The sequence below is a fragment of the Phocoena sinus genome, chromosome 15 (genome assembly GCF_008692025.1).
Source record: "Phocoena sinus isolate mPhoSin1 chromosome 15, mPhoSin1.pri, whole genome shotgun sequence".
In the NCBI taxonomy this organism is placed as follows: Eukaryota; Metazoa; Chordata; class Mammalia; order Artiodactyla; family Phocoenidae; genus Phocoena; species Phocoena sinus.
The window spans coordinates 74,720,794-74,748,432 of NC_045777.1; the positions used below are offsets into that span (position 1 = coordinate 74,720,794).

General features: G+C 43.7%; 1 protein-coding gene across 1 annotated transcript in view; it reads right to left on the bottom strand.

Annotated features, from left to right (window-relative positions):
- Window positions 1-27,639, bottom strand: part of GALNT17 (polypeptide N-acetylgalactosaminyltransferase 17) — a 453,307-nt gene that overhangs the window by 194,850 nt on the left and 230,818 nt on the right. The window contains exon 4 of the mRNA XM_032605830.1: window positions 1,603-1,777. Coding sequence (XP_032461721.1) covers window positions 1,603-1,777 — 175 coding nt within the window. The remainder of the gene's footprint in view (window positions 1-1,602; window positions 1,778-27,639) is intronic.

Here is a 27,639-nt window from a genome sequence, read left to right on the forward strand (position 1 = left end):
CTGGAGGTGGCTTGGATGAGTAACACGATGGGGAGAGAAGAATCAAGTGAGGGGGACATGGGTGGTACCGCCCGTTTTGACAGGAAAGAAATGAGGAGGGAATGATATGGAGGAAAAGGTGAGACAGGGCAAGGCTGAGGCTCCAATGGAACACTCAAGGGCTTCTGTTCAGAAGGCTTCTAGCTCAAGGGTTCCCAAACTTGAGTGAGCAGCAGAGTGCCCTGGTGAGGGGGGTGCTGGTTAAAGCAGCTTACTGGGCCCCATCCCCAGAGCTTCTAATGTCATAGGTCTGGGTGGAGCCCAAGAATCTGCATTTCTAACAAGTTCCCAGGTGATGCTGATGCTGCTGGTCTGGGGACCACACTTTGAGAATGATTATGAGAGATAAACAGCGGTGAGGCTCAGAGGAGGTCAGGGCTGCACACCTACAGCTGTGTGTATCAGGGTCTGATGGTGGCAGAAAAAGCAAGGAAGAAAACTGGGGTCTGAGATGGCAACAGGTGCCCGTGTGCAAGTGAAAGGACCAGTGTTAACGGTGACCCCACGTTCCGAACCTTTGTGTGGTCATGGGCATGACCATCCTTTTCTCTGGCCATTAAAATGATTCTACAGTTTGCTTCAAATGAAGAACAGACATTTTAAGGCGTAATTAGTGATGGGATATTGGCTCTTCAAATATGGTACCATGAACTTATTCAAGATGGTACCATTGAGTGTAAATAAACATTATTAATGAAATCAAAGACTCTGCTTCTTACTAATTAAGCAATCTTGGCATAAGGGTTTAACCTCTGACTTGATTTTATCATTGGCTAGTTAGAAATAATCATAAAACTGTAAAGCTCTAACCTAATTTTAACACGCTTATTGACTGATTTGGGTTTTTTTTTGTTTTTTTTTTTTGCGGTACGCGGGCCTCTCACTGTTGTGGCCTCTCCCGTTGCGGAGCACAGGCTCCGGACGTGCAGGCTCAGCGGCCATGGCTCACGGGCCCAGCCGCTCCGCGGCATGTGGGATCTTCCTGGACTGGGGCACGAACCCGTGTCCCCTGCACCAGCAGGCAGACTCTCAACCACTGCGCCACCAGGGAAGCCCTGATTTGGGCATTTTTGACGCTTCACTCTCGTACATCCAAAATCTACTCCCTGTATACCCATCGATTTCTCTCATATTCTTTTCACCTGGAGAAACATATGAGGGGCCACATCGGCAGAGAGAAACCCTTCCCTTCCTCCAAATGCTGTTAAAGATGATCCCAGAATTTTTTTTTTTTTTTTTTTTTTTTTTTTTTGGCCACACGACATGCGGGATCTTAGTTCCCCAACCAGGGATCATGCCCTCACCCCTTGCATTGGAAGCGCAGAGTCTTAACCACTGGACTGCCGGGGAAGTCACGATCCCATAAATTCTAGGAAGCTTTGCCTGAGTAGGTAAAATTATAACTGAATCTTTTTTTCAACAGTCAACCATCCTCCCCAGAAATGGAAACGAGCAAAGTAGCAAAAGATTCTCCATTCTTGCCAGCGCCCCACCTCCCAGACTCCAGCCCTGCTGACCATGCTGCAAATCCCGAGCACTTCTAGGCTTCAGCTTGTGACCTACCAGCCAGCGGTGAACTCCACGTGGGCATCAAAGAAGCCAGTGACCTGGCCGGTGGCCACCTTCCAACCCTCGATGCGAGCTCGGATCAGGCCCTCTCTTTTTCGATTTCGCACCACCTTCACCAGCCCAGGGTAGCGTTTGTGGACATACTCCTCCAAAGGGGCCTTCAGCTCCTCTACAAATGACAAAACACAGGAAGGTCCGTAAACGTGTCAAATGTGCGTCCAACCCACTGTGAGGCCGACAGATCTTCAGTTAGTCCAGAGATTGCAGAAAATTTTGCATGTTAGTCATTTTAGTAGAAAAGTCGACTTGGTCCCAGTGATTCAGGAGACATCTCTGACTGATGTCCTCTGGGATTTCTTTCTGACCCTCCCTCCTTCCTTGGCCAGCATTCCTGTGCCCCCACTGTCCCCTGGGTCTTGTTTATCAACTTTATATGGGTTTTTCCATCTGCACATACGCTGGTTCTCACAGAATGTGTTCTGGGAGGTCCAGACCCAGAGTCACACCCTAGATGCAACATTAACAGGGTTTGTGCTTTGGTCACAGGATGTGAAAGAAATCCTTGCTCAGCAGTAGAAACGCTACCGTGATGGTGAAAGGAAGGCCATCAGGGCTTGAACACTCCCTCCTGTCACCAGCAGGTGGTACAAAGTGCGTGATCTATATGATCTAATTTAATCCTTACAGCCACCCTAGGCGGTTGCTAGATTAATCCCGTTAAGTAACTAGATGAATTCCACACTGCAAATTAAGAACAGTCTTAGGGAGACTAACCTGTCCCAAAGTCACAACCTAGGAACAGAAGAGCTGAAACATGGGTCACATGTGTCTAATTCCACAGACGTAAAGGGATACCTTTGTGTACTTGAGAATCACTGTCTCATCACAAGGAAGAAAACATTACTTTTAATTTTTTTACATCTATATGAGATGAGGATATTAACTAAACCGATTATGGTAATCACTTCACAGGATATGTCAGTCAATCATTATGCTGCACTCCCTAAACTTAGGCAGTGCTGTATGTCAATTATATCTCAGTAAAAATGGGGGGAAATCAGCAGGTGTCAAAGGATGGACAGGGAAAGGCTGACAGAGAGGGGATTCTGAGATATTCACACTCCAAGGATGTGCCCTTGGAGAGCCTCAGGGGTCCAGAAGCAGCCCAGCTGACTCAGATGTGAGTGGTCCACAGACGATACTTTTGGAGACATCGTCACCTCTGACCTTGCTCTAGAAAAACCCACAAGGCTGTATTTACAGACATTGTGCAGACCCCTCACTTCCTAGTTATACACAGCAATGTTTGACAAATTAAAGCCATAGATTTGCAGCACATGTAGAGGCTGCCCTCTCTAGGACATGGCTGTTTTCCCTGGGAACGATGCAGCCCTGTGACCCAGGAACAAGTACAGAAAATGGGGGGTTTAGATGGATGGGAGTGAAAGAGTCCCCAGGGGTACAGAGACGTGATGTAGCTCCTGTCAGCCAAAGGCATGGATGGTGGGGGAACAGGAGTGCTATGGGCTGAATTGTGTAACCCCCCCAAATTCATCTGTTAAAGCCCTAATACCCAGTAACTCAGAATGTGACCATATTTGGATATAGGACCTTTAAAGAGATGATTAAGTTAAAATGAGGTCCTCAGGGTAGGTCTTAATCCAATCTGAGCACTGTCCTTAAGAAGAAGAGATCTGAACACACGCACAGCCCCCAGGGGCACGCACACAGAGGAAGGACCATACAAGGACACAGGGAGATGGTGGCCGACTGCAAACCAAGAACAGAGGCCTCAGGAAAAACCAACCCTGCCAACACCTTGATCTTGGACTTGCAGCCTCCAGAAAAGTGAGAAAATAAATTTTGTTGTTTAAGTCACCCAGTCTGTGGTACTTTGCTATAGCAGCCCTAGCAAACTAATACAGGGAGGAATTAGTTTGGAAAGGAGAAAAAACTAGAACCTGGGTGGAGAAGGGGCAGAAACTCTAAGGAGGCACAAGGTGCTTGGGTGTTCAGACTGGACTCAGACTGCCTTGGGTTCAAAACTCTGTGCTACCGTTTACTACCTGAGTGACCTTGAGCAATTTAGCCAGTGTGCCTCAGTTCCCTCATCTACCGAAGGGGGGTGATAATACAGTCATCCCTCAGTATTTGCAGGTTCCGGGACTCCCAGGGATACCGAATCCACAGATGCTCAAGTCCCTGACAGTTGATCATCTGTACCTGCAGGCTTCACATCCAGGGATACTGAGGGCTGACAGCAATAGTATGGACACCACGGGGTTGTGGTGAGGATTACAGATGTTAATAAGTTCAAGAATGCTCAGAATTATCCCTAACACAGTGTAAATGCTCAACACGGAGTAGCTGATATTAGTAATTAACTTCCCTCTTTCCCTCAATATAAGTTTAGGGCAAAGCAGCCCAGGGAGCCTGAGGAAGCCATGTCCAAGATGGAAAAACAGGCCTGTAAACCAGAACTCTGGTTCTCAAACTGGAGGCCACCAACAGCGTCAACTGGAGGGGCTGAAATGGATTGCTGGGTCCCTCGCCCACAGAGTTCATTTTCAGAAGGTCTAGGCTGGGGCACCCATGCTCTGGGTATGGGGAACCACACTTTGAGAACCACTGAGTTTGAATGTTTGGCAGGTAGCATTACACCCTCAGTAAGTTATCTATTGTTTGTCTTTTTGCCGGGTTTGCTATCATCTTTGCCATCATCCCAGAGCCGGTGAGGGGCCTGGTGCAGAAGCCAGGCTGTGGGGACTGTTGAATTCTTCACTCAGCCAGGTACATGCGACTGGGGTGACCCAAAGAATTTTCAGCTTTTAGAGACCATCTCCTGACTGAATGTTGGCTGCATTTTCCCGTCTGTTCATTAAATTTCTTGGAACAAAAATGCTAGCAAGAAGGCTGGACGGGCCATGCTTGCCTGGTTTTTCATTTACTCCCCTCGAGTGCTGGGTGGGTGGGCAGGGGACGAGGGACACACCATGGAAGGCAATGGACTGGGCAATGGACCCACAGAATAATACGGTGGGAATCCTGCTATCCTGCTCACCCTCTAGGGTTGGCCTGGGATGGCAGGAATCTCAAGAATCTCTGTACGTTCAGGGAGAACATTCTGGGCGCTGAGTGCCAGGTGCCACGACAGGGACCTGCAGGCATGGTTGACCTTCAGCTGCCAGGCGACCTGGGACGCTGAGGTGCTCTGCCCTGTAACTGGATGTCGGCTCCCAGCCATGCCGGTCACCATGTCTAAGTATCAAGTGCTCTCCACATTTGTTCAGCGGTTGTGACTGAGCCTTTAGAGGAGAGAGATAAACAGGCATTTACAAGTTTGGCAAAAAAGAGTGAGGTTTGCTACCACTGCCCTTCAACATCTCCAGGCTAGCGGGATATGAATATTAAAGTGCTTTAAAAAGTTTAAAGGGATAAAAGGATAATGCCTCATCATTTGGTACTAGCCTATGGTTGCTACGAATAAATAAGATTTATATATAAAGCCCTTGACATGCATTCAAAATCTTATTTCTAATACTAATTGGTCTATTAATATTATTCACATGGATCCATTTTACAATACCCCATGAACAAGAGCACATCCTTCTAGCTAGTCAATATCATTTTAAACTCCAGGCACCATCATTTTATAGCCGTAGTCACCAGCCTCCATCTTTCAAGATTCAGTGACACATTGTTCCAGACACAATTGAAGTGACGCCCTGGGGTCTTTCATGGGAACACAAAGGGAGATGTCAGCATCCGACTAGCAGGGCTGGAGAACAAGAGACACTGAGAAGGCTTCATTTCCCAATCCCTGTATGTGATTCTGGACCCAATAATGTATTGAGTTGTGCTCCGGCTTGGATTTAAAATCAATTCGGACACAAGCACTCCCTTGAGATGCTTACAATCTGGGCAAGGAGATGAGACATGTTCAAAAAATTCCAATATTGAGGAGCTAAGGGCCAAAGAAAAATGGTCATAGAGGGAAAGTGTGATGGAGGGTCGGGAGGAGGGTCACAAAGGGAGAAATGCTTTTGCCTGGGGGTGTCCAAGGAGAAGGTCGTATCTGAGTTAATCAGCAGGTTTGGACGTGTGCTCTCACTACTCCAGAATACACAAGCACACAGCAAAACACAGGCGTGGAACTGGATCTGCTGAGGCGACGGAGTCACTAGTGTCTGGGAGACCGGGAAAATGCCATTAATCAGAAAAGAGGAAAAGAAGAGAAGCAGAAGTTGGTGGGTTCACCTGGGGACAGGTTGAGCGGCTAGCAGACCTTTGGGGGCTGAGTGCTGAACCAGGATAATGGTCCAGAGTGAGAGGGCAGGGCACAGAGTGTCAGGGACATGGTGGGGAGAGACGATGGCACAGGAGGGAGTGAGAGTTCCAGAAGAAGACTTAGAACCCCACTTTGGGAAATGTGTGCATTCAGGAGGCAGGAAGCAGAGCTAGAGGACAAGACGGGCTAGAAACAGCATCACAGGGGCAGAATCCTATCAAGCGTAGAGTTTCCAGAAGAAGAATCTGTGCATTCATTTCATAAATATTTATAGAGCGCCTACGTGGTTGAAAATGACACAATCCCTGTTCTCAAAGAGTTATTCAACATCCAATGTCAGGGAAATCAAATGAGTTAGAGAAAATGAGAGCTGAGAACAGGCCGCTGATCTAGACAAACAGTAGCTTCCTGATGGGAACAGTGAGAAAAAAGAATTCCCTTCTGGATGCAGCTGGGCCCTTCGGGGACAAGGTTAGCTTAGGGAGAAGTGGATGAGTAGGACAGCTCAGGAGAGATTTCCAGAAAGGCTGGTCCTGGTGGAACAGAGTTGTGACAGCCTGAGGGCATTGGGGTGTTGAAATTTCAAAGTTGCTTTAAAGTGAGAAAGCCCACGAGTTAACTGAATAAAAACAAGGCCTCCAGGCTCACCATGGAAGGAAACAAATTCTCAACCTGACAGCGGTAAGAAATGTCACACCCATCACCTAAGATCCTTTATCATCCTTAACAGATGAAACCATTCCTGGACATTATAATGACAGTTAAGAAAAACATTTTACATACGATTTTTCTCACCGGCAGACTCAGAGAAGAAAATAAAAACTCACTTCTGCAAAAATAAATGTTTACCTACCAATGTTATGAAATCCAATACTAAATTGGTCTAGAGCCGTTTGGGAATGCTTGTGTTTCTTAAGGTTTTGGTAAGTAGCACTTGAGGGTCAAGAGGGGGAAAGGCAACCACTGCCCGTGATCGGAGGGGACCAGACGGGAGATATATCTGCTCCTTAACAATAAAAGGACCGCCTGTCATCCAGGCTTAAGGAGTAGACGTTGACAGCAAGAAAGTGACAAACAGTGAGAACTAAAGCAAAAAACATTATTACAGAATTATATCCAGATCCCACAACTGCAGTGATATTAGAGAATAAAACATCAGCCTAGTCTCTTGTCTCTAAACCCTGCTCAGAAAAAAGTGCGGACATAGAAGGCATCTCCACCTGCTCCCAAAACTAGTGCATGAACCTGGGTACCACACAGACGTGGGCTTGGAAGTGGCCACACCGTCCGGGGCTGGGCCCCATCTGTACCTCTTAACTTGCGAGTTATCAAGTCTTACTGATGAGACTCACTGAACGTTGTAATTCTCCTCAAGGTATGGAGACCCAAGAGAATCAGTCTAAGTTTAGATGGTGTTTCTCAAACTTTAACCTGCGTGAAAATCACCGGTAGGTCTGGGGTGTGGCCCAAGAACTTGCATTTCCAACGAGCTCCATGAGGCTGCCACTGCTGCTCTGGTGAACGCACTTGGAGTAGCTCTGACTTAGAGCTGACCCCCTATCCAACCCCACCTGTGATGAATTAACCCCTGTGCACAGAATAGGTCTCATCCGAACTGAGCAGACGTTCCAGAATCCCAGTGTTGGCCACCGCCTGTCTCTGCTTTTCCCACTGCCTGGGCCTTCTTGCTCCGCCTTGTCTGTAAGATGGAACCCCTTGGAGATGACCTCAACCCCTTGAGGTTGCCCCAATACAGCAACCTCACCATTAGTCCCTTGACAAGGACCCCTGATGTTCCTGGCTTCTGCTCTCACTCCCACAATCTATTACAATGACAAGTGGTACAACTCTACCAACACTGCTTCTGCTGCCATCCGTGCCACCATCACCATCACAGCCACTTAGAACCAACACTTCTCCCTGCCAGCAGCTGCTGAGGTGTGGGCATGCTGCTCGCTGGGAATGCATGGGTTGTGACAGCTGGGATGAGAAAACAGCACATATGGCACGTTCCAATTAAAAACAAAAAAAAAAAAACCCGCCTGCCTCAAAGCCAGTGTTCCTCGGAATGTGAGATTCCGCTCTACCTAGGAAATCACCTGGCAGGTGACGCAGGTTCCCGGGCTGCCCTAGGCAGTTCTAATTTAGTGGGCTTCGGTGGGGTTGACCAGCACTCCAGATGATTCTCCCACAAACCCAGAACTTCTCAAAAGCACTGCCTGATTTTTCTTTCATTGTTTTTACCGTGGTTAGATACACATAAAGTTAACCTTTTTGACCATTTTAAAGTGTACAATGGCGTTAAGTGCATTCACAATGTGGTACAACCTTCACTGCTATCTAGTTTCAGAACTTCTCATGACCCCCAAAGGAAACTTCACACCCATTAAGCAGTCGCTCTCCGTGTCCTGCCCTCCCCGCAGCCCCTGGCGACCACTAAGCTGCTCTCCATCTTGGCCTCTTCTGGATAACTCATAAAAATAGAATCATACAAGATGTGGCCTTTTGTATCTGTAAGCCCTGGTCGATTTTGAAGGGGCGGGGGCTGAAGTATTTTTTTTTGAGTGTGAATTTAAATCCCTAGGCCTTACTGAAGGTCTCATTCTTGTTCTGCTGCCCATTAGCTTTTCTGATCCCCATTCTGGTAATTTGGTTCACTGGAAGCTTATTTGCAAAGCCCCTCCAGACTCATTAAAGGGGGTTCTAGCCTCTCAGAGGGGAGGATCCAACCCATGGGTCTGTGTTCACAGCCCCAGTGTCCCCCTGACACCAGCCTTTCTCCCCATCCCTGATGGAAACTTCCAGCTCACCATACTTGGGGACTTTAAGTCAGCAGAGGGAAAAACATGGTCCTTAACACAGATTCAGCACAGCCGTTAGGCATGATGCCCTACATTTCTGCAGTGCCTTTTCTTTGAGATTTCTTTTTTTTTTTTTAAATATGTGACTCAGCCATGATGCCACTGAAAGAAAACAAAAAATAGATTTAGAACACCTGGATTTTCAGGCACGCCTGAGAATACCTTTATGCCTGAAATAACTAACCAAAACTAAAGGCATAAAAGTGGCCAAAGATCAATAATGCATTTTTTTAATTAATGTTTTTTTAATTTAAAAAGGGAAGGGGGAGAAACCTCATGCAATATGTGGGTTTCTATCTGTCAGATGGAGTTAGTTAAGTCCCAGAAACGAATCTGGACTTTGAAGGACCTGAAGTTTATATAATCTGAAGGATCCCCTTTAAGAAAACAACAAAAAAAATCCCTTTTGTAAATTTTACAAAAACCCACAGGCCTGTGAACCACTGTTAGGCTGGCTCCCTACCCACTGCCGCCTCCACACAAGTGAGGGGCCCCAACCATGAGCTTCCTTAGCTTCTAGGTGAGTACACCCTGTGAGGCGGGCTTCTTGGATGCAAAATTGCTTTTTGGCTGACAATCACTACTTTTCAAACATTTCAAATACTATGTTTGTCTGTATCTATAATAAAATACTGATATCCCCTAATTGCTAGCCAAAGCTGACTAAAAATGTCAGCTCATCATGAAATGCTCCAAAATACTACTCAGATGAGTTCCCCTCTCGTATTTAACTCGAGAATGATCTCTCTTGCAAACCCGTAACATTCCTCGAGTTTTGCTTTCACATTTACTGAATTCTAATTAAGGATATTCTGTTGCAACTGCTTTACCTCTGGCAACTCTTTCTACCCTCACCAGCACTCTGTGAGGTAAGGGGTATTATGATCCCCATTTTATGGAGAAAGAAACCGAGGCCCAGAGAGGGTAAGCACTCGGCTGAAAGTCACACAGTTCATAAGCGGCACGCCTGCCCTCCTTGTCATTCTGCCTGATTCCTGCGGATGCGAGGCCGTGAAAACTGAAGTCGTTCGTCTGCTCGTGCAGAACTCAGCCTCGAACGTGGGAAGTCGAGGCCTGACTCAGGCTTGGCCAGGAACTGGCTCTCTCTGTAACTCTGAAGCCCCCGTGCTTCTGCTCTGGGCACACTTTTCCAGCCAGCCATCCACTGACAGTGGTTGGCCCTCTCCAGAGAAGAAGCCCCCCCTGGCTGATTGAGAGGCTCCAAGGGAGGGGGTAACAAGGAGAACCGGCTGAACTTCAAACTCCTCCAAACCCCACTAAACTCTGAAGGGACAGCGGTGACGTAAGAGCCACGCCCCTCCCCTCCGCTGCCACGCCCACCGCTCCGTTGCATGGACCTGGCGAGTGTGTAAAAACCCAAGACGAAATAACCCAGAAGGCGTCTATACTGTATGTTTCATTCTCTGGGCACCGCTCAGCTTTGTGGACTTAAATAATGCATTTTCTGACTACAGGAGTGAAAAAGAGGTGAGGCGAGAGCCAGAAATTTTGGGAAGAATGGGGGAGATTAAAAAGGGATGTTTTTGCTGTGTATGAAAGCATTTTAAAGGCGATTCCATAGTGAGATCAAAGCAAGGAGAAAAGAAAGCGAAAGACAAAAAGAAGCAAGAAAAAAGATGTGAGGTGCAAAATACCGAGGTGTTAAACTAAATATATCACACGGAGTTGTGCATTCAGGAGAGGGGCTTTGAAAAGGAAAGCCATCTCTGCTTTCAACTCCTTTGTTAAGAAATTCCTCTCCACCGCTTCTTCCATTTAAATTTCATCTTTAAAAAAACATAAATACAAGGAGCCCAAACCAACAGGAAAACACCACAATGCCTCTAGGGGTGCCTCCAGATTGCTCCCCCAGATTAAGAGCGTTCCCCTATCTCACCCCATCAAAAGGCAGTTGAAAGTCCGGTACTTGCAGCTGATTCTAATAATAACATGTGAATTTAAGCGATAAAATTTGTCTGCAGCCTGGAGTGTGTTTTTCTTTCATTATGTTTCTTATTTACTGCAATATTGATTCTGAACGCTCTGAAGCTGGCAATCCTCTTCCTTTAAATAACCAAAGTCACCGTCATTAAGGGGGCTCAGGGGGGAGCAAAACGGCACACAGGAAACAGGAAACCCTGGAGAGAACAGGGTCACAGCGTGGCGCTTGGTCACTTCTTGGAGTTTTCTTTAAGTGCAGCTGGCAGCCAGGAATGGAATAAGTAGAGTACAGCATCTGGTCAGTTTCCCCTTCTCCAGTATTTTGGGGACCTCTGTATTCAGAGCCCTGAATTCTCCAAGGTCAAAGGCAGTATGGGTCCTGTGCAAAGAAAAAAATGCTTATGCGCGCTCACCAAAAAAACGGTGCAGGTGAAGGTGTCAGGTAGCACGAAAATGCTCTATAAATAGCAGCTTTTATTAGGGTCCAAGAGGTTTGCAGAACCTAACATGTCTCTTCTAGCCCAGGGGAGACGATCAAGATATGTAACAGCTAAAGACAGGCAATGACGGGTCAGAACAGATGCGAGCTGGAAGGCCACGCCAGGACGTGCTGGCTGAACAGCAGCTCTGCAGATCCCAAACCATCACCGCACCCGACGGTCACACACGGGGCACTCATTTGGACTTTAGACTCCAAAAGGTCCTACTGATTAGGTACTCCCAGGGTGCACAGAGCAGGGATGTTCTGAGGTGGAAAAAGAATGAAAACGGAAAGGTCTCTGGGAGGGAGGGTACCTTGGGGCCACGTGCATTCGTGTATCATTGTGCTCCTACACTGAGCCTGGGGGCACCTGAGAGGCGGTGACACACCTGGTCAGGAGCATTCATCGTGAGCTGTTGCACGATGTCAGGGTAAACAGTTAATAGGGATAATACTGGTCCCTACCTGAGAGGGCTGTTTGGGGTATTTAAGTGGATGCATGCAAAGCGCTTAGCTCAGTGCCAGGAACATAGAAGCACTCGATAGATGTTAAAATTATTACTCACTTTTTATGGCGTGTGTCGCTGTATACTGAAGGGAGAGTGGACACGTCTTGGGAAACAATGAGATGAATCTGGTAAGGGGACAGGAGGGCTGCGGGGGAGTGAGTCTTAAACCGGAAGGAAGCGGAAGAGCACAGAGGGAGGTGACAGTTCCCAGGGAGGAGGCCCCAGAGTCCTGGTTCCGGGACGAGGACGGCTGAGTTGGAGCCCTGGCTCCTGCAAATTCTGGCTGCGCTGCCGTGGATTAAAGCACTTGCCCTCTCTGAACTTGAACTTCTTTTTTAAAATGGATAGCAATGACCATCTCCCAGTGTCAAAGGGCGTGGTCAAGACTCCAGGAGATGCGTGCTCAGTTAGCACCATGGAGTCGTGCCCGGGAGGGGAAAGGGAGTGTCAGGGCCCCTCTGCATTTGTGCTGCCCAATCCGGGGTTTCTTGACATCCTACAGGGGTCATTCACTCACAGGCCCCCTTGAGACCAGACATCTGATGTGTAAGACAAGGAAGCTAGCGGCCAGGCAGGACCTGGCCCTGAGGATTCAGAAGGCAGCCATCCTGCCCTAAGAGTAAGAGGAAAGGAAAAGATTTGTTCCAAACTGCGTGCAGGTGCCGGGCACAGTCCCTCCCAGACCCTACAGCACAGCCTGAGGCCACAGAGCCTCTGCCCCGCAAGCAGCCCAGAGCTCACGGCTGAAGTGACCTAAAGGTACTCTTGGCAATGCCAACTCAAGGATCCACCTCACTTTTCGAAGAAAATAACATTAAAGCTCCAACACCACTTTTTGGGGAACAAAGGTGAAAATGGCCACGGCTGGCCTTCCTGACAATATTTCTACCAACCCCTGGGCTTTCTTTTCTTTGATTTTTTTAAATTTTTATTTATTTTTACCTTTCTTTTTTTTTACATCTTTATTGGAGTATAATTGCTTTACAATGGTGTGTTAGTTTCTGCTTTATAACAAAGTGCATCAGCTATGCATATACATATATCCCCACATCTCCTCCCTCTTGCATCTCCCTCCCACCCTCCCTATCCCACCCCGCTAGATGGTCACAAAGCACAGAGCCGATCTCCCTGTGCTATGCGGCTGCTTCCCACTAGCTATCTACCTTACGTTTGGTAGTGTATATACGTCCATGCCTCTCTCTCGCTTTGTCACAGCTCACCCTTCCCCCTCCCCGTATCCTCAAGTCCATTCTCTAGTAGGTCTGTGTCTTTATTCCTGTCTTACCCCTAGGTTCTTCATGACATTTTTTTTTCTTAAGTTCCATATATATGTGTTAGCATACGGTATTTGTCTTTCTCTTTCTGACTTACTTCACTCTGTATGACAGACTCTAGGTCTTGATCCACCTTTCCCTCTGTCTCATCTGTCAGCTTCTCTGATCTCCAGCCTGGGCCAGGCTGTTCAAGGAGCCTTTTTTTCATCCCTCCTGCTCTGCGGCTGCTCAGCATTGTCACAGGACGTGGTCAAGCTGTCCCTCCTCGATCCTGTGGCCCAGCAAGATCCTCCATCTCTGACTGGGACTCTCTCTCTGAAACTCCAATCCACCCGTCAATTCTTCCATGTCAAATCCCATTGCACGCCTCCCTCTCTATGCCCCAGGCATCTGTGCCTTGAGATCCGGGTTTGTCTACTTCCCCCCACTGCTGTTTCCTCCCATCCACATGTCCAAGTCCTAACTGTCTCTCATGGTCCAACTCAGGTGCCACATCCTTCTCAAAGGCCTCATTTATTCCCCCCAACTTGTGGGAACTCCAAGTGTGAATCTCATGGATGTTGTTACAACATTTGGGGTGCATCGTCTGCCTGTCCACCCTGCCCCCTCCATTTCTGAAGACTTCCTCCATGGTTACTGGTGTGTGGTGGTTCTATGCATGACCCTGCCCTCCTGGCCACAGTTGACAGGTCCAACGAAGGGTATGTGACCCAAACTAGAGCACCAGTTCCCTTCCCTGGGATTCCCCTGGAGAGGTGGTGCTGTCTCCCTAAAGTGGCTGAAGCTGTAACTACAACGTCAACTTTGGGCTATCTTTGCAGCCATATTTCCCTCCAGATGGCCTGGAAAACTGGAGGTGGCCAGCCTTCCCAAGCCGACAGGGGAACAGAGGGGCTCAGAGACCGTGGAGACCCGGGACAGAGAAACCTGGCAATGTCTGAGTGCCTGGGTCTCACTTTCCCTTGGGTCAGCCTCATGCCCATCCCTGGGGTGTATCAGCCCCTCCAGGACCTTATATTGTTGGGTGTTACCTAATTGGAGCTCAAAATCTGATCCCAGGGCAACACTTTCAACACAGTTTTTGGATTACTCCTGATTCTGCAGGAATGCAACCCATTCCCCTTAGTATCATAGTCAAGGTCACCAAGACTAACACAGAAACTTTTCCTCCACTGGAGGCTGGGCTGGAAGGTAAAAAAATCAATCAGATTTTTAAAGACACAGTGTCACATAAATGGACTAAATGACCAAAGAAGTTTGCTTGAACATGTGTCTACCATAACTCAAGTAATGGGGCTCTTGGGCATTTATCCCAAGGAAGCGAAAATTTATTTTCACACCAACATCTGTACACCAATGTTCATAGCACCGTTATGTGTAAAAACCCCAAACTGAAACAACCCAAATGTCCTTCAACAGGTGGAGGGTTAAACAAACTTGGTAAACCCACACCATGGAACACTGTGCAGAAGGAAGAAGCCAATCACAAAGGTTATGGTTCAACTTACAGAATATTCTTGAAATAACAAAATTATAGGGATGATGAACAACAGACTAGTGGGTGTTAGGGGTGAGGTATGGGGAGTTGGGTGGTAATAAAGGGGTAGCATGGGGGAGCTTTGCGGTGATGGGACAGTTCTGTATCTGAACTGTGGGGAATCTCACCTGTGATCAAATTGTATAGAAACACACACACACACACACACACACACACACACACACACACGTTAAACTGGTGAAATCAGAATAAGTTCTGATCATACAATTTGTGGATTGTACCAGAGTCAATTTATAGGTTGTGATTAATGCACTAGAGTTTAGCAAGATGTTACCAGTGGGGGGAACTAAGTGAAGGGCACATAAGACCCCTTGTACGTTTGTGCAATTTCTTGTGAATCTAGAATTATTTCAAAATAACAAGGTTTTTTGTTGGCATCACTTTTTTTAAGCCAGTTAGCATACGAAGCTTTAGCCGGGGTTCTCACACTATCTCTTGTGTAAAAATATACACACTCCTTCTTCTCCTCTCCTCCCCATGGCCTAAAATACACAGGAAGGAATGTAAATGCACAACCTAATTGTGGTTACAGACCCACAGAGCAAATGCCGTCACATTGCAGTGATCTGGTTGGGGACAAAAACAAGTATTATTTGCAATCAGGAAGGCTCTTTACAAGCGGGGGAGAGGCAGGCAGACGCTGCTCCAGTAAGGAAGCCTGGCCCAGCGTGGAGCTGTGTGATAACAAGCTGTCTCTTGGCTACTTTACTCAGAGCCTCGACAACACAGGAAAAGTGTTATCTTCCTGAAACACAAGACCTCTCCTATCTCTGCAATTATAAACCAAGAAGAAAAGCAAACAGTGTCAGTATGCCTTCTCCAAAATCCCTTTTGAAAGCCCAGAGGGTTGAACCTTCCACTGAAAAAAGTTCTAACTTGAGCCATCCTTCTTTCAACCGTTGAACACATCAACCAAGAGAAGAGCTTGACCAGGTGTTCTTGCTCCACGGGGAAATATTAGTGACAAGGTCTACAGCCACCAAGAGCACCGACAGACACAAATCATGATGATTGGAGATAGGTGGTTTGGGGGACCTAAATCAAAACAACTGGAGTACTGAAGCCAAGATACGTACAACAATGCCAAATACAAAAACTCCCAAGATGATGCCAGTGGAAGTAGAAAGAAACACTTTGCACACATGCAGTTTAAAGGAACGTATTCAGCGATCCCTATAACTTGGTGTGCAAGGCACTGGGAACGTAGCACAGAAGGAACTATGGTTCTTGCTCTCAAGGGTCTTATAGTTTAAAGATGGGCAAGTGCACTGAGGCAATTCAGCGAGCCAAGTGTTGTGCCAAAGTACACACTGATGCCTGGGAGCAGAGGCCCCCAACGCAGCCACACCTGGGAAATCCAGGAGGGCTTCCCAGCAGGAGTGACACAGAAGTAGAATGTTGAGGAATAAGCTGGAGCTGGCAAATCAAATAACACCACAAGTGCACTCAACAGTTATGCCCTTTATTATACTGCCAGGACCTGTGCTACATGCTTTACAAGTATTACCTCGAAAGCTTGTAATTTAAACCCTGCATAAAAGCCACTATCATCCCCAGTTTACTCAAGCTCAGAAAAGGTAGGTGACTTGGCCAAGACCTCCACATACTATTGCTTAAGGAAAAGAGGAAGAAAGTTTTTCAAAAGTAGTTAAAAACTATTGACAAGACATGTATTATATATATAATCTTATGTATTAAAGATTGTAACACTGGAAATGAAGAAGCTTCTAATATTATTTCAACTTGATGGCTAAAGTTACCCCTCAGTTTGGAAGGCACAGTAAAATTCCATGGGAATCTGGACTTGACATATCCAAAAGGTGAACTCAATCCCTCTCCCAAACCTATCTTACCGTACTCCTTATCTTAGTGGATGGCACCAACCTGTCCTGTCACCAGAGCCAGGACCCTGGGAGTCCTCTTTGACCCCTCCCTCCTCTTTACCCTCCTTCATAACCAATCAGTCCTCATGTGATTCAGCCTCAATGTTTCCAAATGTAAAATATTTTAGCATACGAAAACAGGATATTTCAAATAAGTGGTGAGGATGAATTATTAAATACATTGAGATAACCATACTTTGAGACAAGGGTCTCTAGGTTAAAACTTTCTCACACCTGATACAAAAATATGTAATCTGCTGGAATTTATTTTGAAAAGAAATATTTACCTATAAGAAAATATGCATGAATATTTGTACCTTCTAGGGATCATGAATAACTTTCTTAGGATGTTACTAAAGGAAAAGACTGATGGATTTGACTATATAAAAATGTAAAAATTATGCTTGTCTAAAAATACTGTAAACAAATTAAAGTGAAAGCTCAAATTGAGAGAAACATCTACGAAATGAATGTAAAAAGTTTAAAAATATATACAAAGTTCTTATAAATTAATAAGATAAATATTCCAATAGAAAAAACAATGAGTGTCATTATTAATGGGCAAATCCCTAAAAAAGAAATACGGTCAAATGTATGAAAAACTGTTCAATATCACTAATATTCCAAAAATGCAGATCTAAAAATGATATGCCATTTTTCACTCATCAGAACAGCAAAGATGACAAAGATTAATAAGACTTGGTGTTGGTGAGGATACAGAGAAACAGATAGTTTCGTATACTTTTCATGGGACGGTACACATATCTGGAGAACAAGTTATCAATTCGTATTAAAAGTTCTTAAAAATGAGTATGGAACTTCTGGGATAAGATAATAAATTTGACTCGTGAATTGGACAAAAGTCACTGAAAACTACAATAAAGGGATTTAAAAAAATAAAATAAACCCATAACCTTCCAAGGGCAGAGAAGACACAAGACGAGACATCAACCATGAAGCTGGGGAGGCTGGAAAGTGGATTCACAGATCGACAGATGCGTCCGACCCCTCTGCTGTCAAACCCTGGAAGTCCAAGCACTCAGAGAGTGTGTGTGTGTGAGTGTGTGTGAGTGTGTGTGTGTGTGTGTGTGTGTGTACATATATATAACAACGTGAAATATTCCATTTTACTTTACAGTTCAGTGATAATAAGTACGATCACGTTACCACCATCCATCTCCAGAACGTTTTCATCTTCCCAAACTGAAACTCTGTATCCATTAAACACTAACTCCCCATTTTCCCTCCCCCAGCCCCCGGCTGCCTAATCACCTCTTAAAAAGTAATCAGGAGCTGACAACAGGCTCGCAGGAGGGGAGAGAAAGCCTCCAAGGTGGGAGATAGAAACTAAATAACAAAGAAAAAAACCACCTTCTGGAAACAGAACACACAGGGAAAAAACTGAAAAACAAAACATTATTAATATCCTCCAAGGGACCAGAAAACATATTGCTCCCATTAAATAAAAACAATACGCTATAAAAAGGAACTCTCAGAGAATAAAAATGAGGACCTGGAAGCAGAATCATGATAGCAGATATGAAAAACTGAATAGAATGGAAGGGAGATAAAACTGAAGAAAGCAAATATATCAGAGCAAAAAGATAAGGAAAGGTAAGGAAGCAGAGAAAAGATAAGAAAATTGGGGGTTCAGTTTAGGAGGTTTAATAATGGGATACAGTGGGAGATGCTGAAAGAGATAACTGAGAAAAAATGGGGAGGCACTGTCAATTAAATATTCCAAGAAATTTTCTGAAAACTGACATTAGATTCCAGATTGAAGCCACTGGATGACCTACGCCAAGGCTCATCATCGTGAATTTCCAAACTCTGCAAACAAAATGAAGATTCAAGCTTCCAGAAAGGAAAGAAACACGCAAAAGATCAGGAATCAGGACTCTTTTGTTTCTTCTAAAAAGCACTGAAAGACAGAAGATAATGGAGCAAACCCATCAATATTCTGAAAGAAGGTGATGTCTAACTCAATCAGGCCATCATTCACACAGAAGATTTAGGAAAAAGCTTTCTTCAGACATGGATAATCTCAAAAGATTTTATCTTCCTTGTAATATATCTCAAGAAACTTCTAGATGTTGAGTTTCACCAAAATCAGTATGTAAACCAAGAAAGAGAGAGGCATGGGGTCCAACATAGGTAGGGGGGGCAAAGGAGATCTCCAGGAGGATGGGGAAGGGAGATAGATCCACCATGGCCAACCATCCACATGGGAGCAGTGTGGCTTGAGGCAGACGCGTTGAGCGTTACCATTACTATCTCTCCTGCAACCTGACCACACTTAAAGCTGAGGGTAGATCATCCGAGTAAGTCTGGTCCCCATTCTTCCCTATAATTAGATGTTCTGACCAGAGACTGCCTGCGGCTTGGACCAGCTGAGGTCATTCATTTCATCCTTATGCTCTGACCTCCTCCTGAACATAGGCAGTACGCCTTGATGAGGTCAGAACCAGAAAGTAGAGGACATGTCATTCCATCTGTCCAGATTTTTGCCTTATACCCAGTACCTGGTTCACACGATAGCCCTGCCAGGTGCCCCCACTGGGGTAAGCCCTGTATTTCCCTGGGGTCATTGATGACCTAGCTGTCTCCCCCAGAAGAGGCTTTTGTAACTCTTAGGAAAGCACAAAGGTCAATTTCTTGTTCTTGACATGGTAGGATAATGAGTATTTATTAGTAAGTACTTGTTTTTTTTTTTTAAATAAAGGAGTCAGACAAATGAATCTACTTATGAAACAGAAACAGACTCATGGACATAGAGAACAGACTTGTGGTTGCCAACGGGGAGGGGCTAGGGGAAGGATGGAGTGGGAGGTTGGGGTTAGCAGATGGAAGCTGTTGTATAGAGAAAGGATAAACAACAAGGTCCTACTGTACAGCACAGAGAACTACATTCAGTATCCTATGATAAACCATAATGGAAAAGAATATTTTAAAAATGTATATATATGTACAACTGAATCACTTTGCTGTACAGAAGAAATTAACACAATCTTGCAAATCGACTATACTTCTATTTAAAAAAAGAAAAACAAATTTAAATCAAATAAAGAAGTCAGGAAAACTAAGCAAGAAAAAAAAAAAGGTATCCAGATTGGAAAGCAAGAAATAAAATCATCACTATTTGAAGAGGATATGAAAGGAGAACGGTAAGTTAGTCACTGGACTGACTGAGTTTATGGTCTCAGAGGGATGCTGGGTAGCCACCTAGGGGACAGAAGACACACAGGTGTGGAGCTTGGGGGATGGCTTTGGAGGTCACCAGAATGTGCACAGTCGAGGAGGTTGCCCAGTGTATCCTGATGGTGAGAACCATGAGTGACCCCAACTGAAGCACAAAGCCGAGGAAAAGGACGACTGAAGGACAATCAGAAGACAGTGGTGCCCCAGCCTCCAGAGGAGAAAGATGCCAAGAAGGAAGCTGCCAGCAATGTCAGATGTGGCCAGATTGGAGAAGGAAAGTGCCCACTGGATGTGGTGAGCAGTGATTTTGCCTGACTGATTTCAGTGTAATAATGCACAAAGGTACAAAGAATTGGCTCTTACTTGGGATTAATTTAGGCCAATGTCAATATTCAAGCTGAATGAAACAAATGACTTGAAAAAACAAAAACTAAAAGGGAAAATCCCTGACTTGCCTGTGTATCCAGATCCAGAGTTACCTGGCTTTATTCACACTTTCCCCAAGCCAGTCTTTTTTTTTTTTTTTTTTTTTGTAAGTTCTTTAAAAACCTTTTTTCTTTTTTTTTAATTTATTTTTTTATACAGCAGGTTCTTATTAGTTATCTATTTTATACATATTAGTGTATACATGTCAATCCCAATCTCCTAATTCATCCCACCACCACCCCCCGACCACGCTTTCCCCCCTTGGTGTCCATACGTTTGTTCTCTATATCTGTGTCTCTATTTCTGCCCTGCAAACTGGTTCACTTGTACCATTTTTCTAGGTTCCACATATATATGTTAACATACGATATTTGTTTTCCTCTTTCTGACTTACTTCACTCTGTATGACAGTCTCTAGATCCATCCACGTCTCTACAAATGACCCAATTTCACTCCTTTTTATGGCTGAGTAATATTCCATTGTATATATGTACCACATCTTCTTTATCCATTCGTCTGTTGATGGGCATTTAGGTTGCTTCCATGACCTGGCTATTGTAAACAGTGCTGCAGTGAACACTGGGGTGCACATGTCTTTTTGAACTATGTTTTCCTCTGGGTATATGCCCAGTAGTGGGATTGCTGGGTCATATGGTAATTCTATTTTTAGTTTTTTAAGGAACCTCCATACTGTTCTCCATAGTGGCTGCACCAATTTACATTCCCACCAACAGTGCAAGAAGGTTCCCTTTTCTCCACACCCTCCCCAGCATTTGTTATTTGTAGATTTTCTGACGATGTCCATTCTAACTGATGTGAGGAGATGCCTCATTGTAGTTTTGATTTGCATTTCTCTAATACTTAGTGATGTTGAGCAGCTTTTCATGTGCTTCTTGGCCATCTGTGTGTCTTCTTTGGAGAAATGACTATTTAGGTCTTCTGCCCATTTTTGGATTGGGTTGTTTGTTTTTTTAATATTAAGCTGCATGAGCTGTTTATATATTTTGGAGATTAATCCTTTGTCCGTTGATTCGTTTTCAAATATTTTCTCCCATTCTGAGGGTTGTATTTTCATCTGGTTTATAGTTTCCTTTGCTGTGAAAAAGGCTTTAAGTTTCATAAGGTCCCATTTGTTTACTTTTATTTCCATTACTCTAGGAGGTGGGTCAAAAAAGATCTTGCTGTCATTTATGTCAAAGAGTGTTCTTCCTATGCTTGTCGCTAAGAGTTTATAGTGTCCGGTCTTACATTTAGGTTGTTAATCCAGTTTGTGTTTATTTCTGTGTATGGTGTTAGGGAGTGTTCTAATTTTATTTTTTCACATGTACCTGTCCAGTTTTCCCAGCATCACTTACTGAAGAGACTGTCTTTTCTCCATTGTATATCCTTGCCTCCTTTGTCACAGATTAGTTGACCATAGGTGTGTGGGTTTATCTCTGGGCTTTCTATCCTGTTCAATTGATATATATTTCTGTTTTTGTGCCAGTACCATATTGTCTTGATTACTGTAGCTTTGTAGTATAGTCTGAAATCAGGGAGTCTGATTTCTCCAGCTTCGTTTTTTTCCCTCAAAACTGCTTTGGCTATTTGGGGTCTTTTGTGTCTTGATACAAATTTTAAGATTTTTTTTGTCTAGTTCTGTAAAAAATGCCATTGGTAATTTGATAGGGATTGCACTGAATCTGTAAATTGCTTTGGGTAGTACAGTCATTTCACAATACTGATTCTTCCAATGCAAGAACATGGTATATCTCTCCATCTGTTTGTGACTTCTTTGACTTCTTTCATCAGTGTCTTATAGTTTTCTGCATACAGGTCTTTTACCTCCTTATGTAGGTTTATTCCTAGGTATTTTATTCTTTTTGTTGCAATGGTGAATGGGACTGTTTCCTTAATTTCTCTTTCTGATCTTTTGTTGTTAGTGTATAGGAATGCAAGAGATTTCTGTGCATTAATTTTGTACCCTGCAACTTTATTGATTAGCTCTAGTAGATTTCTGGTGGCATTTTTAGGATTTTCTATGTATAGTATCATGTCATCTACAAACAGTTACAGTTTTATTTCTTCTTTTCCAATTTGGATTCTTTTTATTTCTTTTTCTTCTCTGATTGCCATGGCTAAAACTTCCAAAACTATGTTGAATAATAGTGGCGAGAGTGTACATTCTTGTCTTGTTCCTGATCTTAGAGGAAATGCTTTCAGTTTTTCACCATTGACTATGATGTTTGCTGTGGGTCTGTTGTATATGGCCTTTATTATGTTGAGGTAGGTTCCCTCTGTGCCCCCTTTCTAGAGAGTTTTTATTATAAATGGACGTTGAGTTTCGTCAAAAGCTTTTTCTGCATCTATTGAAATGATCATATGTTTTTTCTCCTTCAATTTGTTAATAATGGTGTATCACATTGATTGATTTGCATACATTGAAGAATCCTTGCATCCCTGGGATAAATCCCACTTGAGCATGGTGTATGATCCTTTTAATGTATTCTTGGATTCTGTTTGCTAGTAGTTTGTTGAGGATTTCTGCATCTACATTCATCAGTGATATTGGTCTGTAATTTTCTTTCTTTGTAGTATCTTTGTCTGGTTTTGGTATCAGGGTGATGGTGGCCTCATAGAATGAGTTTGGGAGTGTTCCTTCCTCTGCAGTTTTTTGGAAGAGTTTGAGAAGGATGGGTGTTAGCTCTTCTCTAAATGTTTGATAGAATTCACCTGTGAAGCCGTCTGGTCCTGGACTTCTGTTTGTTGGAAGATTTTTAATCAGTTTCTATTTCATTACTTGTGATTGGTCGGTTCATATTTTCTATTTCTTCCTGGTTCAGTCTTGGAATGTTATACCTTTCTAAGAATTTGTGCATTTCTTCCAGGTTGTCCATTTTTTGGGATACAGTTGCTTGTAGTAGTCTCTTATGATGCTTTGTATTTCTGTGGTGTCCATTGTAACTTCTCCTTTTTCCTTTCTAATTTTAGTAATTTGTGTCCTCTCCCTCTTTTTGATGAGTCTGGCTAATGGTTTATCAATTTTGTTTATCTTCTCAAAGAACCAGCTTTTAGTTTTATTGATCTTTGCTATTGTTTTCTTTGTTTCTATTTCATTTATTTCTGCTCTGATCTTTATGATTTCTTTCCTTCTACTAACTTTGGGTTTTGTTTGTTCTTCTTTCTCTAGTTCCTTTAGGTGTAAGGTTAGATTGTTTATTTGAGATTTTTCTTATTTCTTGAGGTAGGCCTGTATTGCTATAAACTTCCCTCTTAGAACTGCTTTTGCTGCATCCCATAGGTTTTGGATCATCGTGTTTTCATTTTCATTTGTCTCCAGGTATTTTTTGATTTCCTCTGTTATCTCTTGGTTATTTAGGAATGTATTGTTTAGCCTCCACATGTTTGTGTTTTTTATGGTTTTCTTTCCTGTAATTGATTTCTAATCTCACAGTGTTGTGGTCGGAAAAGATGCTTGATATGATTTCTATTTTCTTAAATTTACCGAGGCTTGATTTGTGACCCAAGATGTGATCTATCCTGGAGCATGTTCCATGTGCACTTGAGAAGAAAGTGTAATCTGCTGTTTTTGGATGGAATGTCCTATAAATATCAATTAAATCTATCTGGTCTATTGTGTCATTTAAAGCTTGTGTTTCCTTATTAATTTTCTGTCTGGATGATCTGTCCATTGGTGTAAGTGAGGTGTTAAAAGTCCCCCACTATTATTGTGTTACTTTCAATTTCCTCTTTTATAACTGTTAGCATTTGCCTTATGTATTTAGGTGCCCCTATGTTGGGTGCATATATATTTATAATTGTTATATCTTCCTGGATTGATCCCTTGATCATTATGTAGTGTCCTTCCTTGTCTCTTGTAAATTCTTTATTTTAAAGTCAATTTTATCTGACATGAGTATTGTTACTCCAGCTTTCTTTTGATTTCCACTCACATGGAATATCTTTTTCCATCCCCTCACTTTCAGTCTGTATGTGTCCCTAGGTCTGAAGTGGGTCTCTTGTAGACAGCATATATATGGGTCTTGTTCTTGTCTCCATTCAGCAAGCCTGTGTCTTTTGGTTGGAGCATTTAATCCATTCACATTTAAGGTAGTTATCAATATGTATGTTCCTATTACCACTTTCTTAATTGTTTTGGGTGTTTTTGTAGGTGCTTTTCTTCTCTTGTGTTTCCATTAGAGAAGCTCCTTTAGCATTTGTTGTAGAGCTGGTTTGGTGGTGCTGAATTCTCTTAGCTTTTGCTTGTCTTTAAAGCTTTTGATTTCTCTGTTTAATCTGAGTAAGATCCTTACCAGGTAGAGTAATCTTGGTTGTAGTTTCTTCCCTTTCATCACTTTAAATATATCGTGCCACTCCCTTATGGCTTGTAGAGTTTCTGATGAGAAATCAGTGGTTAACCTTATGGGAGTTCCCTTGCATGTTATTTGTCATTTTTCGCTTGTTGCTTTTAATAATTTTTCTTTGTCTTTAATTGTTGTCAATTTGCTTACTGTGTGTCTCGGCATGTTTCTCCTTGGGTTTATCCTGCCTGGGACTCTCTGCACTTCCTGGACTTGGATGGCTATTTCCTCTCCCATGTTAGGGAAGTTTTCGACTATAATCTCTTCAAATATTTTCTCGGGTCCTTTCCCTCTCTCTTCTTCTGGGACCCCTATAATGCAAACGTTGGTGCACTTAATGTTGTCCCAGAGGTTTCTTAGGCTGCCTGCATTTCTCTTCATTCTTTTTTCTTTATTCTGTTCTGTGGCAGTGATTTCCACCATTCTGTCTTCCAGCTCACTTATCCATTCATCTGCCTCAGTTATTCTGCTAACTGATTCCTTCTAGTGTATTTTTCATTTACGTTATTGTATTGTTCATCTCTGTTTGTTTGTTCTTTAATTCTTCTAGGTCTTTGTTAAACATTTCTTGCATCTTCTTGATCTTTGCCTCCAATCATTTCCCAAGGTCCTGGATCATCTTCACTATTATTATTCTGAATTCTTTTTCTGGAAGGTTGCCTATCTCCACCTCATTTAGTTGTTTTTCTGGGGTTTTATCTTGTTCCTTCGTCTGGGTACATAGTCTTCTGCCTTTTCATTTCGTCTATCTTTCTGTGAATGTGGTTTTCGTTCCACAGGCTGCAGGATTGTAGTTCTTCTTGCTTCTGCTGTCTGCCCTCTGAAAAGCCTCTTTTTCCTTGAATGTATGTGATAACATGGAAGTGGAGGGCTGCAGTTTCCACCTAAGCCATTCTTGACTAGCCTGAGAATGGACCATTGTACCCTCATTAAAATGATGGTTGCAGAACTTTTTCTTAATAAAAAGGGAGATATTATGCTTCACAGTTCAGAGGAGAAAAAACAATAACATTAACTTGTTTTTACTATAGGATCTTAATGTAAAACACGCATTGAAAAAAAGAGGGTGAGAACACAGGCAAATGAGCAGTTGCTTCTGGTTAGTCTCTTCAGTATTTGTTTTTGTCCAATTATATGTGCTTTTTGATAAGTTCAAATGTCCCTACAAAGAGCGTGCATTACTTTTAAGATCAGAAAAAAAAATTGGTAAGGCTGGAAAAAATTGTTTTAATCAAATTCAAACAGAAGGTAAGCAGGGATAACAATATTAATCTTAGACAAACTAAATTCAAGGCAGGGGGAAAAAAGTATGCTTTTAAGATAAAGGGAGCATTACATAATGGTAACAACCACTGCTAGTAGTGAAGCCATTTAGATACAAATCTACAGTTGCCAAAGAAACTGACAACAAGATACAGAAATCAAACATTATTAGGAACACAGGAAGGAGTAGTCATTGTAGGAGGAGATGTTAAAACACCATTATCAAAAAGACTTAAAAAAATAAACTCATAGTCTAGCTAAACACACAAAGTTGATGTCTGGCAGGAATTCAATTTCATGATTATAGAGTAGGGGTATCTTTTCAAATGTGTATAGAACATATACAAAATTTGTTAATACTAGTCACAAAGAAAAAAAATGTTAACTTCCTCTTCCAGTTAAAGAGAAGGCACTTCTAGCCTGAAGAAAATATAGAGGCTAGAGCTGGGGAAAGAAAACAGGGAAACAATATTAATGTAGACAACTCTGGGTTCCCCAGGTATCTCGGGGGACAGGGGAGGATGAATGGGGATTAACTTTATGATCAGACCGAAACAAATACCTCTTCCCTACTTTTTCTCACCCATTAAACATCTTCATTTAGACCTGAAGTGTGAACCACTGAAATGGTACTTAACCCAGTGGGTCTCAAAGTGTGGTCCCTACACCAGCAGCATCACTGGAGAACTTGTGAGAAATGCACCTTCTCAGACCCACCCCAGACCTCTTGATGCAGAACTTCTTCCAGGTCAGGGTTCCAGGAGGTTCTGATGTGAAAGCATCTGATGCTAAAGGTGTATATAAATACTCCAGCTCCCTCACCCTTGAGCAGGTCAACTCTCTTGGGGTGGGTTTTACACTGGCTTTGCCTTCCCTTCCTTATCCTACTTCCCCACTCCTCTAATGATGCACTTTACCTCCCAAATAAACTAATGCACTCAAATCTTAGTTTCAGGGGCTGTTCTGGGGGAACCCACACTAAGACATCTACTGGAGACCCCCATTCTCACAGAGCTTGTGTTCTGGTTGAGACTGACCTATTCTTCCATTTCTTTCTCTTGGGCTGGGTCTGCTGAGATTTCCTCGGGGGAAGGAGCCCCACTGGTAGTGAGTCCTTACCCCAGTTCAGTCCAGCACCTACTGTTTGCTTTCTTCTCTGGGTCTGCTAGCTCTTCTCTGCACCACCTCTGGTCACTTCATTGCTTGCCCCCTGCTAGCCCTTTCCCAGCCCTATTCAGCTTCATCATTTACTCCCCGGCTAGGCTGTAACAGGGAAGAACAAATCTGACTCCATATTAGATCTGGTCCTTTTACTTTAACCTTTGTGCTCTGTTGCCTGTGTTTAGTCATGCTGGCTCTTCACCTTTTGTAAAAGAATGTTGCCTTTAGCCTGATACACAGGATAGCCTATTTTCAAGGCTCTGACCTTTAAGGGTATAACACTTTTCCACTCATGTAGTGATAAAGAGTTGCAGAACAGAATAACATTTGTCTTGGAGGTTTAGAGGAACATCCTGACCTGGCCTACGTGGACAACTACAAGAACAAAGGATTCTGACACCAAGAAGTTTGCAACAAGTAATCATGGCCTTTTAAGTGCTTTGCTGAAATCCTTCAAGGAGTTTGGGGGTTTTTTTGGCATGAGCCACCCGTCTCCTTGAATGGCCCTGCAATAAACCTTTCTCTGCTCCAAACCCTGACATTTTGGGTTGTTTGGCCTCACTGTGTGTCGGGCACACGAACTTGTGTTCGGTAATAGGGTAAGACTCACAGAGGGCCGGCTACCAGCCAGGCCCTGTGAAACCAAGTCCTGCCCGGTACTGGGAGTCCAGCTATGAAAGGCACAGCAATCTCACGTGCTATGTGCTACAGGAGGATACAGGGAGCTGAGGCAGCACAGAGCAAGGGTCTTAGGATGTCAGCAAAGGAACCTCCCAGGAAGTGACACATAGGGGACACCCGGGGGACGAGAGGGATTTAGCCAGCAAACGGAGGGGGGGAAGTAGGAG